This window comes from Telopea speciosissima, chromosome 9 (assembly GCF_018873765.1).
Source record: "Telopea speciosissima isolate NSW1024214 ecotype Mountain lineage chromosome 9, Tspe_v1, whole genome shotgun sequence".
In the NCBI taxonomy this organism is placed as follows: domain Eukaryota; kingdom Viridiplantae; phylum Streptophyta; class Magnoliopsida; order Proteales; family Proteaceae; genus Telopea; species Telopea speciosissima.
The window spans coordinates 57,603,595-57,618,127 of NC_057924.1; the positions used below are offsets into that span (position 1 = coordinate 57,603,595).

General features: G+C 42.8%; 2 protein-coding genes across 4 annotated transcripts in view; one reads left to right on the top strand and one right to left on the bottom strand.

Moving 5' to 3' along the window:
* The first annotated feature begins 298 nt into the window (after nt 1-298).
* Nucleotides 299-1,082, top strand: LOC122639945 (thaumatin-like protein 1). The gene has a single exon (XM_043833001.1). The coding sequence runs from the start codon at nt 312-314 to the stop codon at nt 1,074-1,076; it is 765 nt and encodes a 254-aa protein (XP_043688936.1). The 5' UTR covers nt 299-311; the 3' UTR covers nt 1,077-1,082.
* Nucleotides 1,083-4,478: 3,396 nt separating this feature from the next.
* LOC122639941 (mediator of RNA polymerase II transcription subunit 13) overlaps nt 4,479-14,533 on the bottom strand; it is a 62,408-nt gene continuing 52,353 nt past the window's right edge. For all 3 annotated transcript variants that reach the window (XM_043832994.1, XM_043832993.1, XM_043832995.1), the window contains exons 20-22: nt 6,957-8,049; nt 6,468-6,836; nt 4,479-5,310 (exon numbers count right to left, since the gene is read on the bottom strand). In XM_043832994.1, the coding sequence (XP_043688929.1) occupies nt 4,706-5,310; nt 6,468-6,836; nt 6,957-8,049 (2,067 nt within the window). In that variant the 3' untranslated portion in view covers nt 4,479-4,705. The remainder of the gene's footprint in view (nt 5,311-6,467; nt 6,837-6,956; nt 8,050-14,533) is intronic.

The window sequence follows — 14,533 nt, forward strand, 5'->3', positions numbered from 1 at the left end:
ACCTCCACCGCCACCATCACTCTCTTCCACCTTCACCTCCACCGCCATCGACAGCTTCAATGTCATGAAACCTCACGTGGCTGATGTCATCAAACTCTTTATTGGCCCAGTTGATCAAGAACTGAGTATAATTCAAAGTCATTAAGTCAATTCAAAAGGAGATTAAATGGAAAAAAGGTTTGAATGTCAATAAAATCCAACTAAACACCCATGAGGGTTACCCAACAAAACACGAAACTCTCTAGAGAGACTACCACAAGACAACTTACATTTTCAGAGAAACTAGAAACAAAATCCATTTCACTTGTGAAATGGGCATCTCATGTAACCTTCTCACCTTCTTCTTCGTCCTCTTCTCTACTATCTTCTTCTGTTTCTCCCAAGCAACCACCTTTGAGATTACAAACCAATGTTCCTATACAGTTTGGGCTGCTGCTGTTCCAGGTGGGGGAAAGCAACTCAAACCAGATGAAACCTGGGTCATCAACATGGCCGCCAATGGGACAAGTAATACAGGTCGGATCTGGGGCCGAACCAATTGCTCCTTCAATGCATCCGGCGATGGAAGTTGCGAGACCGGCGACTGTAATAACAAGTTAGAGTGCAAAGACTACGGTGTCTCCCCTGTCACAATTGCCGAATTCGGATTAAATCAAATTAACTTGGATTTCTACGACATCTCTCTCGTTCTTGGATTTAACATTCCAATGGAGATTCACCCAAACAACGGCAACTGCCGACAGGTCAATTGTTCTGCCGATATTACAGGTGAGTGTCCGGTAGAGTTGCAGACCCCAGGAGGTTGTAACCACCCCTGTACTGTATTCAAGACTGATCTTTACTGTTGTAATAGCAATTGCACAGCCACATATCTTTCCAATTTCTTCAAGAATAGGTGCCCAGATGCTTATAGTTTTGCTTATGATGATCAAACATCTACTTTTAGCTGTCCTACTGGTTCTAATTATAGGGTTTTGTTTTGCCCTTTAGCCTCTTCTCCATCCCCTGTTTCTTCTCCTTCTAATGATGGTTCTTTTGCTCATATGTGTGTAAGTATAATCAATCTACAATACTAGGGTTTCTATTGTGATCAAGGTCATGTGGACAAAGAGATATGACAGAAAGAAATACTATAGATAGATTTTCACATTTTCTACTTCTGTTGCAAGAGAATCGGTTTTAAATTAAATTGTCAATTTGAGTATCCATTAAATACCTTGCTGGAGAAAGAGAGAGAAGCTTCACATGGATGCAACCAAAAACGATAAGAGGGATTTTGAAATTGTATTCTTTCAATGAGATAATCTCACTAACCATACACGCTGCCAAATTGACAGAAGGGAATGGTTGCAGCGGTGGGGCGGGGGGGGGGGGCAAGGTGGGGTTGGGGACGAAGTCCGCGTATGGAAGTGGGGGAGGGGAGACTGGAGAGGGTTGCAGGGGAGGGGAGAGTGAAAACGAGAGAAGAAGGGGGTGTTGCATGTGGGGGAGATGGTGGTGGTGGTGGCCGCGGAAGTGGCAGCGACGGTTGGATAAAAATTGGCAAAGAGGGGGTGGGTGGGGGTTGGGGTTGGTGTTGCGGAGGTGTTCTTTCCTTGGGGGAGAACAATGAGAAGAAGAAAGGAGGAGAGAGAGAGAGAGAGAGGGAGAGAGAAGAATTTGTGGATTTAGATATTTTTTTGGTAATATATGTGGATTTGGATCATCTGGGGCTGGGGTTGACGGGCCATTGAGCCATCGTGCTACGCTCAATTCACATTGAATTTTGAAATGAGCTCATCTATCAAGCATTAGATTGACATGAAATCCACTTGACGGCCTGTGAGGTGAGCGTAGCATGATGGCTGCTCAACCCCCTGCCGCGGAGGATTCAAATCCAGAAGATGTGGGTCTCACTATTTTTATATTGGAAAAAAGAACTTTGTTTGGTAGTGTGGCCTTCCTTTTTATATTAAAAAAATGTGCCAGAGATTGCTGCTTGGTCGTGTAGCTTTGCATCAAAAGGGTTGGGGGCAATGAGAGTACAAGCAAGGGCATCATTGCATCAACATGAAGAGCTCGTCGAGATCTTCGATGTGATATATAATTCAACCTATTTCACTTAATATCTCCGACCAATCCGGGAGGATTTTTGCTGGTCCAACCAGCCCAAGAACTCGTATGATATCTCCTCTACATCAAATCAAGTCCAGGAAATTCAGCAATAACTCAGATGCTTTGCCACTCAAGATAATAGCCATTGCTTCCATCCTAATCACCAACATGATAAGGGTCTGTTCACCTCTTGATTCTTTTGATATGTTTTCATCCAAGTGTTTGCCTAATAACCCTTGGCACAAGTTTCCTTTTACTAGATTTGTGGCAATGTTATCAGCCATACTGACCCTAATGGTGGACTCCATTTCCACCAGTGTATATAGTAGAAGAAAAGGCTTAGGTATAAACCCAGAGAGTCATAAAGATGCCGGCCTGGACCGGGAGATGGGCATGACAAGTGCTGCTGCTTTACCTTGCCGTCATGGATACATTGAGCCAAAGATTGTGGAAGGAGATCAAACCGAGTAGCTTCGCTACCGCGTGATTGCTATGGTAAGTTTTCTCCATTGCACCCCTACACATCAGTACACAAATTGGTATTTCTTCAGGAGGATTGGTTACTATGCCTAGCCATCATAAGCCTTGAAGCAAAGCCTTATCCATGGAACCACTTGACATGGTCATAACATTCATGAGGAAGAAAATAATTTGATGTGAAACCATGTTTAGAAATTGGGTTTTGGAATGTAGTCCATAACTTAAATGAGTCCTTTAAGGTGGGAGTTTAGTCCCACATCGACTATAAATTAGTCTACAGCCCCCTTATATACGTTTTTTATTTTTATTTTTATTTCTATAAAGATGCCCCCTTATATACCTGAAAGGCCTACTAGGTTACCAGTTCAAACTTTTTGAATAGAAACTTTACATGATGTCAGAATGGGTTTTCACCATATCATGTGTCCACAGTACGTGTTGCCACATGTGCGAGGAGGAATACTGTTTGGAGAACATAGTTTAGTTCCATAAAACTCACATTTTTACAAAAATTGAAATGTCTAGTGCTTACAAAGAGAACGGCCCAAGGTCTTTGATCACAGTAGGACTACTCAGGGCTCTTGATCTACATGGCTCTGGTCGACCTGATCTTTATCCTCTAAGGTTCTCTGCCCGGTACAGTTCATATGGTTCCTCTTATAAGGGGATGGAATTGTCCACCTTTCCCCCCTGCTTGGGTGAGGTCCACCCCTCTTATTAGAGGTGCTAGGAACTCTACCGAGCGGGGAACCTAAGGAGATAATTTCCCCGGTACAGGTGGCATGTCTTTGATGGTAAAATGGGCTTGATATCATTCATCAATTCGATAATCTAGGAACGATTATGTATAATGCTCTCTCTCTCTCTATTCTTTTTATTTTTGAAGACTTCAGTGTTACCATTTATAAAGTGAGGAAATGCTCTCTCTCTCTCTCTCTCTCTCTATTCTTTTTATTTTCGGAGACTTCAGTGTTACCATTTATAAAGTGAGGAAATGCAATGACCATTGATCAAAGGGATTGTGTAAGATTCAAACCACAATAAAACATAATCGAGGAAAGGATTTAGAATCTATTTGGGGAAGATCAAATTGAAACTCAAATTTTATGAACAAGTAAACATCACAAAATCCCAATGGACCTAAGATCCATGGAGAGGTATTGAGTATGTGCATGTACATTTGTGAGGGTATATATGCTTAAATTTGAGTGGAAGCATATACAACAGAAGGGAAAAAGACCGTTTACCGGACTGCATAAAATTACATGAACTAAAAAATCTCATTCAATCAAATGCTCGGTCTTTTTCCATAGTTGAATATTAGTAAAGAAATTTTGGCATGCATAGAGTCCTCGATCATTGCCTTGTGGGAGAGTAAATGATTGAATTTTAGTGTAGAATTTTTGGATTGCAGACATCGTGATCTATTTTTTTGGGACTTAAGAGCTTTTATATATTTTTCTTAAAGGGAGGGGGGATGAGAACTGGGGAGGGGTAAGGCAACTATCTGGAGATTGAACTCGAGACCTCCTGGTGAGCATGGGCATGAAGCACACCACAGCACAAGACCTGCCCTAATCAGCTATTGTTGACAATCCCGATCATTGCCCACTGAGCAATGCAAGAGACACTCTTTGCGTCCCCTGTCCTCGTCAAATCCCCTCCTCACCACAACACCCCCCTCTTCCAATACACCCTATCGAAATCGGGCAAAGTCAGCTCCAAAATTCTGAAAATCCAATGATCCGATGACCAAAACCCTGAAATCGACCGATTCCAACCCGATTCAGATTTTTGAAAGTGGTCAAAACCGATTCGCAGTTACCCGTAATAGACTCCACTAACTACCAGGGTACATGAATTTTTTTTTTCCTTCCACACGCACACTCATCGACGCACGCAAAGTTGCAACTCATCCCCCCTAACAGGGAAGGCAATTTGGATTACATATACATATGTTACACTAATAGTACAGAACTGCAACATTGACACTATATGTAACAAAAATCCTGCATGCAGCACACTTGGTCATCTTCTTCATAGCTTGCTAGTCCAAGGTGTGATCCATGTCAACAGAATAAAGGTGGGTCTATACCAAGTGAACCATTTTAGCCTGCCTAGTCACATTAATCTATGACTTCTCAGATTGCTGAGAGAGCTCCTTATCAGCATAATGAAGCAGTCTTCTCAGCCTCAAAAGCATATCACAGTGAAAAGGCAATGCAGTTCGCCTGTCCAAATATGTCGGGCTCGCTGTCATCCAAGACAGAGCTTGAAGCTCTGCTGCAACAGACTCAAGAATTAAATGACTCTCAATCTCAAAGTCTCTTCCTTCCGAGCTTAAACTCCTACCATGCTTTATAGATCCTCTAGCAATCTTCTCTCTGATGATGTTGTTACTGCCATAGTAGTCAACAAGACTGACTGATAGGACTGAAGGCCATTCATCCTTTGAGCTACTCCTGGAATCCTTCCTGATAGACGCTACTGCTTTTGACACCACAAATCCAGTGCATAATGGAATAGCTGAGCCTTTACTATGTAAGAGATGGGCCAGAGGTGGAGATTCAGCGGTGAGGCACGTCGGGAGCTGTAGAGGCATTGGAGAGAGGTAGCGCATGCTGGGCGAAGGGATTAGAATGTAGGTTGCTGATGTAGATCCAAGAGACTTGACAGGGCTGAAACCTTCCAAATAGCTTGATGGTGCAATACTACTGCCACCTTGAGCTCCTCCCCCTGCAGAACATGCATTATTATTATAACAGTAGTGCCCCTCAATGCTAACAGAAAACTTAGTGAAACTATTTTCACATTGACACTACTCCTGCATGTGACCTAGATAAGAATTTCATACCAATATTCATGAGGGAACACCTCTGGGACGAATAATATTTCCAAAGCAATACAAAAAAAAATAAAAAAATTGAGAGTCAAAACAATCCAATATCTCGTATACATTCTCAAACTGAAAGCCCTTCCTTCCAAGCCCTCAAATCTCAGTTCATTACTTCATTGTACTCTTACCCATCCAAGCAAGTAGGGGTTCACTCTTGTGAGTCATATGACCTTTTCAGCTCAACCATACCAGTCTGGTTCCATCACTTCAGGTTGGATGAAGTACTAGGTTGAAATTGTGTCAAAGAGAGAATAGGAAAGCCGGAATGGTCATTCAGAACAAAGTTACGAAACTAGGGTGGCGTTTGGATACCCCTTTTCTCAGCTCTTCTTGTTTTTGCTTTGTTAAAAAATATTCTTGGAACAGAAACGGCTTTTCTGTCGCACACAGTTGACCAAACAAATATATCATAAATTGACAGTAGGAGTGTGGAAAACATTCAAGTTTAGAAATACGAACATTAGATAACAGTGTGGATTTGTTATGAACATCAGATAACAAATATAGAATCTAGACTATATGATTCAGATTGATGGGTTTTCTAGCAAACTACTAATTGGGCACCTTGCCAGATGAGATGAGATGAGATGAGAGGGCCAATGAGATTTTCCCAAAATGATCAGAGAAGTGTATATTGTTGGAATCCATCTTGAACATCTTGTTCAGATAGATGGCTGGGTATTATAACCCAGTATACACCCTATAAAAGGTTTGGTAGAACTAATATGTTAGTGCAGCCTAAACTATAAGCTTGTTTTCTATTCTTTCTACTCCCTTCGTATTTTATCATTTTATGTTGCAGGTTTCCATTCACAGTTGTCAAGGCGGATCTCGCAAGGGGGGGGGGGTACGCAACCTCTTGACAACTATATTTCTATTTGCTTCTTTTTCAACATATCCTTGGTCCCTATCAAATAAAATGTACAACTACAAAAAGAAGTTGTGTCAGGGGGCAACTAGTTATGAAGTTGAGGCAAAATGTAGAATGACAACTTACCAGGGGAAGAAATATCAGCGTGAAAGACTAGATGCAGGGAATGGTCAAGGGACACCCCAACCAAACTGATACTCTGCACCCACTGAAACAGCCCCCTTGAACTGTCAACTGACATTTGCCCACCCATAAGCTGCTTCCTTGTATTGTTCTGCCCTAAAACACCTTTCATATAAGTAGAAGCTTTTGTGTGAGGACTGTATAGAGGACTGGGTGAGGAAGGTAGGGTTCTTTCTTGAAAACTCATCTCCTGTTGCTGTAAGGAAGTCCCACTACTGCTTGTAGGGATCCCATCAGGTGAAGATCGTCGAAGTTGTAGCGGCCACTTCTTCACTTCATTTCCACCAACCAAGTAGATGGCTTTCTGCCATTCTGTTCACAATATCAATGGTAATGCATTAAAATTGCAAAGTCAATGCTTAAACAACAAAAGATGCAAATAGTAATGAAGAATGAAAATCCCAAAGACAAAATTGAAAACTCCCAAGATACCTTGGCATTCTAGCTCGAAGAAGGACCCAATGCGTGTGATAACTATATCTCTACACTTAGCATTACCAACCTCAGGGGAAGAACATGATATCATCTGACAAGCTTGGTGGAGCACCTGAACAAAAACACATTGTAGCCCCTTTGTGTCCTGCCGACTACTGATTCCACCAAAAGGAAATATGTGGCTGTCAAGCAATTCTCCCCTGGAATCTGTCCAGATGCAGACTAACCAACGCCAGTCCTCAGTCCACCCATAGCAACAATGAAGGCTTGCAGTCTTTTGATTGCTGCATCCTTCAGACTCTGATCCATCAAGAAGAGAGTTTGATCCAATATCCATACTTCCTACTGAGCTAGAACCCTGCATGAAGCCAGCACCAGCACTATCATCTGTAGAAGCCCTTGTAGACTCTGATGTTTCATTACCAAACACTGTGGGCATAAGTCCATGCTCCACAGAGCCAGGTTCAGCCAGAATAAAAAGTGGTTCGAACAAACATCGGGCATCATCTTGAAGAAGAAAATCTCCAGATCTGTTTGGATCGCAGCCTAGTCCTCCACCCCTTGATGATTGCCAAGAATTATCCCAAGCCCCAGGTCTCAAGCCAGAATCAAGTTCACCCTCTCTTGGAAGGGATGTTCCAGTAATTCTAGGAACACAGTCCTTCCACATCCCTGGGATAGAGGACATATGCATCAAAGTTGCACTAGGTTTACCTGAGATGCCCGATGATTGCACATCACCAAAAGATGACCGAGAAATACGGCGGGCTTTATTGTAAACTGTGAATGCAGTCTCCTTGAGAAGGACAAGCTCGTTAAGAGCAGGACTAGTAACTCTAAAAACAGAATCTACAGTCACAATCTGCAAGACCAATTTCGGAATACTACACCCTGAAATTGTCACAACATTTGACGTCGATGATTCATCCACAGCTGTCGAGCAGCTTAAAGCCTTCCCAACCTGAGTGTGCAATGAAGACCTTCTCTCTTTATCAGATGAGAGAACTACTGACCCGATGGCACTGGAAGACTCTATCACAGTCTGAAGAATTGCAATGGGGTCAGGGAAGGGGCACACCACATAGATTACCTGCTTAGCATCACCAAGAAGATTAAATTCTCTTAGAGTCAGTTCAGTTTTAAATGTGTTAAGACAATCTAATGATGTAACACACTTATTATAGGCTAGGTTACTTCTCTGTTTTCCTTATATATTGTGTTAATTTTCTCAATGCAACGGCAGAAATAGTCATTTGCACTCAACATATATAAGTAAATCGATTAAGAAGAGGGTCTCCCTCCATTTATTATTTTTGCATTGCTCTTTCCCCAAACACCACCTGCTATGCATCATAGTCGGAGCAAATGATCCATGGTGCATCAGGTTGGTGACAAAAACATCACTAGCAATAGAACTTTTTGAACATTAGGTGGAAGTATAGATCATAGGGATGATAACGGGGATGGGCTTCTACAACTACTAATGATTTTAATTATAAGATACACGGAAGCTTTGTGCTACTGCAGATGAAATAAAAAATGATAAGAAGTGTTGAAATAGGTTACTTATCCCCTATCCGATTGGGGTAAGCAGTCCTAATTCTATTAGGACTGCTTCCTAACCGATTGGGGAAGTACCCCTAGTTAGATTAGGATGTTTCCTTATTATTCCCTTTTATTTTTCTCTTTTATTTTTCTCCTTTTTTATTGTTTATCTCCCTCAACCGAATCCTAGTTTGGTATTCCTAGTTGTACTAGGAATCCCTAATATGATTAGGACTGAGGTTGATTCCTATTTGTACTTGGATCCTTATCATTCTACTTAATATAAATACAAGGCCTGTGTGATCTAAGGATCAACAGAGTCTTACCCTAATTCAATTATCTCTACATGGTATCAGAGCTAATCTCGAATTAGGGACCATCTCCCACGATATTTCAGTTTTTTTTTCTTTTTTTTCTCTCTTTGTCTCTCGGTCTCTCCTTTCTCTTCTCCCTTGTTCTCTATTGTCACATAGGGCAGCACTGATGAGGTGATCTTTCGATCCAGTTGCTGCCCCCATTACCTCATGGATGCTACTACATAATTCTGCTCGATAGGAACCAGCACTTCCAGCTTGCGCAAATTGGAGCTTCAGTTCTTTGAGGATTGCTTCTACTTCTAATACAAGGCATCATCTCCTTTTTTTGAAGACCAGAAACTGCAGCAGGAATACCTTATTATTGCTTCATGTTCCTATCTCAGATCTGATCATAGTTTCAAGACCTCCTTGAGATTGATATTTACCAAATCAGGGTTTTTTTCCAAACCCTGACAATTGTCGATCTAGGAGTTTGAGCTCACTACTGTATCTGATTTTTTGAAGGCTTCTTCTCCACCTATTTGGACCCACTCGACAGCAATTTGGGCTCCCACAGTTCAGTTTTATTGAAGAGGACCTCCTTGAGATCGATATTAGCAAAATTAGGGTTTTTTTAACACCCTACCTCTATCGGATTTAGAGCTACTGCAGTTTTTGGACTCTGATTTCAGGTCTCTCCCATTCTCAAGGGCTCCTTATCCTCAGTTCAAATCCATTCACTGCAGGTTTTTTTCAGCCCCTTGGATCCTTCATCGATTTCATCAAATTCAGGGTTTTTTCAAAACCCTGACCATATCGATATAGGGTTCTTATTGGCTGCTGGTTCTCATTTTTGGGATATCACTTGAAGATATTTTTTGGCATTCTCTGCTGCCGGTATGGGTGACTCTACCAACTCTACAGCTACCTCGGATCATGATAGCAACCACAAGACAGATTATCACAGTTTTTCACCTAACCCTATCAAACTAGATGGCTCTAATTACCTTCTATGGTCCAGATCAGCCTCCTTTGCCATTGCTGGCCGTGGTCTCACAGACCATATTGATGGCACTAGTGTGAAGCCCAGTGATAAAGGCCCTGCTCAAACTAAGTGGCTTGCCAATAATGGTGTTCTCATGTCATACCTCATAGGCTCTATGACTTCAGAACTACAGCATAATTTTCTTCTTTTGAATACTGCCGACCAGATTTGGGCTGCTTGCAAGGAAACCTACGGGCAGCTTGGTAATGATGCCCAAGTTTATGAACTTCGACAAAAGGTACTTCACACTACTCAGGGAGACCTTTCTGTTTCGAAATACTATGCTACTCTCCGCAGCCTGTGGCAACAGTTGGACCACTTCTCTGATTTTCACCCTACTACAGTTGATGACATTGCTTCCTATAAAAAGCATGTGGACAAGATTAGGGTCTATGACTTCTTGGCTGGCTTAAATGTGGAATATGATCAGATTCGTGTTCAAGTGTTGGGCCATAAACCTTTTCCCACACTTGAACAATCTTATGCCCTGGTGTCCTCTGAGGAAAACCGTAGGGCTGCCATGTTGCACCCTCCTACTACAGATAGATCCGCTCTCAGGGCTACTGCCCCAGCCTCTTATGCACCTAGTGGCACTGCTTCTCTTGGTGATTCTACTACAGGGAATGTTGTTTGTGAGCATTGTCACAAACCCTATCACACCAAAGAGAGGTGCTGGAAACTTTATGGGAAACCGGCAGATTTTGAAGCTAAGCGGGCTGCCAAGACAAAGATAAAGACAAAGCCCAAGGCACATCGATGCATTATATCGCAGCCCCGCATCAAACTGGTCTATCCCAGGATGATATACGAGCACCCCTACGTATGCTCGGGTCTTCTCTGCCACTGCCTCTACTACATCAGCGACTGCCAATTCTTCGGCCCCTTCAGGTTCACACTTTGCCCGGTCAGGTATTCCTTTTGGAGGTCATTGTGCTTCTGTGGCTTCCCATCCTTGGATCATAGATTCTGGAGCCACAGATCATATGATTGGTTCCTCTAGTCTGTTTAACAGATATTCTCCCACTTCTGGGAAAGATAAGGTCAAAGTGGCTGATGGTTCCCTTTCCTCCATATCTGGAACAGGAATCATACAATGCACTTCTTCTCTTCCCTTGACTTCTGTTTTGCACATACCTAATTTTACTACTAACCTCCTTTCCATTAGTGGTATTACTCGTGATCTTAACTGTAAAGTCACTTTTTTTCCTTCTCATTGTGTATTTCAGGATCTGGACTTTGGGAAGACGATTGGATTGGGTAAAGTGCATGGTGGTGTGTCACGCTTGATGACGGTCGCTTCTCTCCATCACCACCACCATCTCCGCCGCATCAGAACTCCTTGGTCTCTTGAACTCTACCGGTGGCACTCTCGGTTAGGTCACCCCCATTAGGCATTTTAGCTCATTTATTTCCTAGTTTGGTCACCCTACGTACTAAGGATGACTTTTTTGTGAGGCCGTGTTCGGCCAAGCAGACACGTTCAATTATCCTATTTCAAATAAAAGAAGTTCTACTTGTTTTAATTTGGTACACTCTGATGTTTGGGGCCCTAGTCGTAAACCATCTATTTCTGGTCATCGTTGGTTTGTGTCTTTCATTGATTGCCATTCTAGGAACACTTGGGTTTATCTTTTGCACACTAAAAATCAGGTTCTCTCCTGTTTTCAACATTTTCATAAAATGATACAAACTCAGTTCCAGGCTACTCTCCAAATATTGAGAAGTGATAATGGAACTGAGTATACTGAGTCCCAATTTCAAAAGTATTTGGCTGACCATTGCATTATTCACCAGACTAGCTGTGTTGATACCCCTGCCCAGAATGGCGTGGCAGAAAGAAAAAATCGTCACCTCCTGGAAATGGCCAGGGCTTTGATGTTTGCGAGGACTGTTCCCTCTCAATATTGGGGGGATGCAGTCCTCACTGCTGCCTATCTTATCAATAGGTTACCTTCTCGGGTTCTTGGTTCCCGTACTCCCTCTGATATTTTATTGGGCCATTCCTCCTTTATTGTGCCTCCCAAAGTCTTTGGGTGTGTGTGCTATGCTAGGAATACTAGCTCCCCTGGCAAACTTGAGCCTAGGGGGGCTCCGTTGTATTTTCTTGGGTTATTCTCCGACCCAGAAAGGTTATAAGTGTTACCATCCCCCTTCCCGCCGTACCTTGGTTAGTATGGATGTGGTTTTTCATGAGACGCTTTCTTTCTATTCTTCACCACCTCTTCAGGGGGAGAGTACATGTGAAGATGTGCCTTTTGAGATTCCTCCACTGGAGGTTCCTCTAGCTGCTGCCCAGCCCCCTTTGGCTACTGCCCAACCTCCCACAGCTGCTGCCCAGCTTCCTTTGACTGCTGCCCAGCCTCCCACGGCTGCTGCCCAGTCACCTTCGGACATTGCCCCACCTTCTCTGACTGTTCCTCCCTCACCTACTGGGAATCCTTTACAGGGGGAGACCATAGAAAATAGTGATGTTAATGTTCCTATTCAGGGGGAGCTGACTCCAATGCAGAGAACTATTGGTGAATTTCAGAAGAGAATTGACAACTCCAACATACTCACCTACACAAGGGGCAGAACCAACAGAGGGCAGATGCAATCCACTTTAGCACCAATACCCATTCACTTGCCGGCTCCAGATCCAGATCCTCCATCTCTTGGTAATCCCTCCTCCTCCGACCTACCTATTGCTCATCGCAAAGGTACTAGGACTTGTACTTTACATCCTATTTCTCGGGTTGTCTCTTACAGTTCTCTTTCTCCTTCTTTTAGTGCATTTGTATCTTCTCTCTCTTCTGTTTCGATTCCTAAAAATTGGCAGGAAGCTTCTACAGATGGAAAGTGGCAGGCAGCGATTTTGGAAGAAATGGGAGCACTGAATAAAAATAATACATGGGAACTTGTGAATCTTCCTCCAGGAAAAAAACCAGTTGGATGTAAATGGGTCTTTGTGGTTAAACAGAAGGCTGATGGTTCTGTGGATCGATATAAGGCACGTCTGGTTGCAAAGGGGTTCACTCGGACTTATGGAGTTGATTATCGGGAGACCTTTGCACCCGTGGCAAAGCTCAACACCGTCAGGTGCTATTATCTGTCTTGCAAATCTTGGGTGGGATCTTCACATTAGATGTCAAAAATGCCTTCCTCCATGGAGAGCTTGAGGAGGAGGTATACATGGACATTCCACCAGGATTCTCTAATGACAGGACTAAGGGCAGGGTTTGTAAATTGAAGCGTGCCCTTTATAGTTTAAAGCAGTCACCTAGCGCTTGGTTTGGCAGATTTCATAAGGCCATGATCTCAGCAGGTTACAAGCAAAGCAATGCTGATCACACGTTGTTTATCAGACGACTTGGTAACAAGGTTACTCTTCTCATAGTCTATGTGGATGATATTGTGGTCACTCGTAATGATGATGCTGCAATCAGGGATTTGAAAATTCTTCTTGGCCGTGAGTTTGAGGTCAAAGATCTTGGTTCCTTAAAATATTTTCTAGGGATAGAAGTTGCTCGATCTTCAAAGGGCATCTTTCTTTCCCAAAGGAAATATGTCCTTGATCTATTGACTGAGACAGGGCTGCTTGGTTGTCATCCTTCAGATACTCCTATGGAAGCTACTACAAAACTTAGGGAGAAAGAAGGTGAACCTGTTGACAAGGGTGCTTATCAGCGGTTAGTGGGCAAACTAATCTACCTTTCTCACACACGTCCTGACATTGCAGTTGCTGTAAGTTTGGTGAGTCAGTTCATGCATGATCCCTATTCCTCTCATCTGGATGCAGTCCGTCGTATTTTGAGGTATTTGAAGTCGGCTCCAGGAAAGGGAATTCTTCTATCTTCCAATGGTCACTTGAAGATTGAAGCCTATACTGATGCCGATTGGGCTGGTTCCCCGACAGGAAATCTATCTCGCTCTTGTTCCTTTGTGGGTGGGAACCTTGTCACATGGCGTAGCAAAAGCAGAATGTTGTGGCAAGGTCTAGTGCTGAATCCGAGTTCCGTGCGATGGCACAAGGCATTTGTGAACTTCTGTGGCTTAGAGGATTATTGCAGGATATCGGTGTTGCTGTCCATCTTCCTATGATGCTTTATTGTCACAATAAAGCAGCCATTAGCATTGCTCATAACCCTGTCCAGCATGATCGTACTAAACACGTGGAGGTTGACCGACATTTCATCAAGGAGAAGCTTGAAGCTGGCCTCATTTGTGTTCCCTTTGTGAAGTCTACTGATCAACTAGCTGATGTGTTAACTAAGGCACTGAGTAGCAAGCTGTTTCATCCTATATTAGTCAAGTTGGGCATGCATGATATATATGCTCCAACTTGAGGGGGAGTGTTGAAATAGGTTACTTATCCCCTATCCGATTGGGGTAAGCAGTCCTAATTCTATTAGGACTGCTTCCTAACCGATTGGGGAAGTACCCCTAGTTAGATTAGGATGTTTCCTTATTATTCCCTTTTATTTTTCTCTTTTATTTTTCTCCTTTTTTATTGTTTATCTCCCTCAACCGAATCCTAGTTTGGTATTCCTAGTTGTACTAGGAATCCCTAATATGATTAGGACTGAGGTTGATTCCTATTTGTACTTGGATCCTTATCATTCTACTTAATATAAATACAAGGCCTGTGTGATCTAAGGATCAACAGAGTCTTACCCTAATTCAATTATCTCTACAAGAAGAAAATAGCA

What these genes read in the sequence shown, in the direction of transcription:
- LOC122639945 (XM_043833001.1), top strand. Translation starts at nt 312, where the DNA reads ATGGGCATCTCATGTAACCTTCTCACCTTCTTCTTCGTCCTCTTCTCT.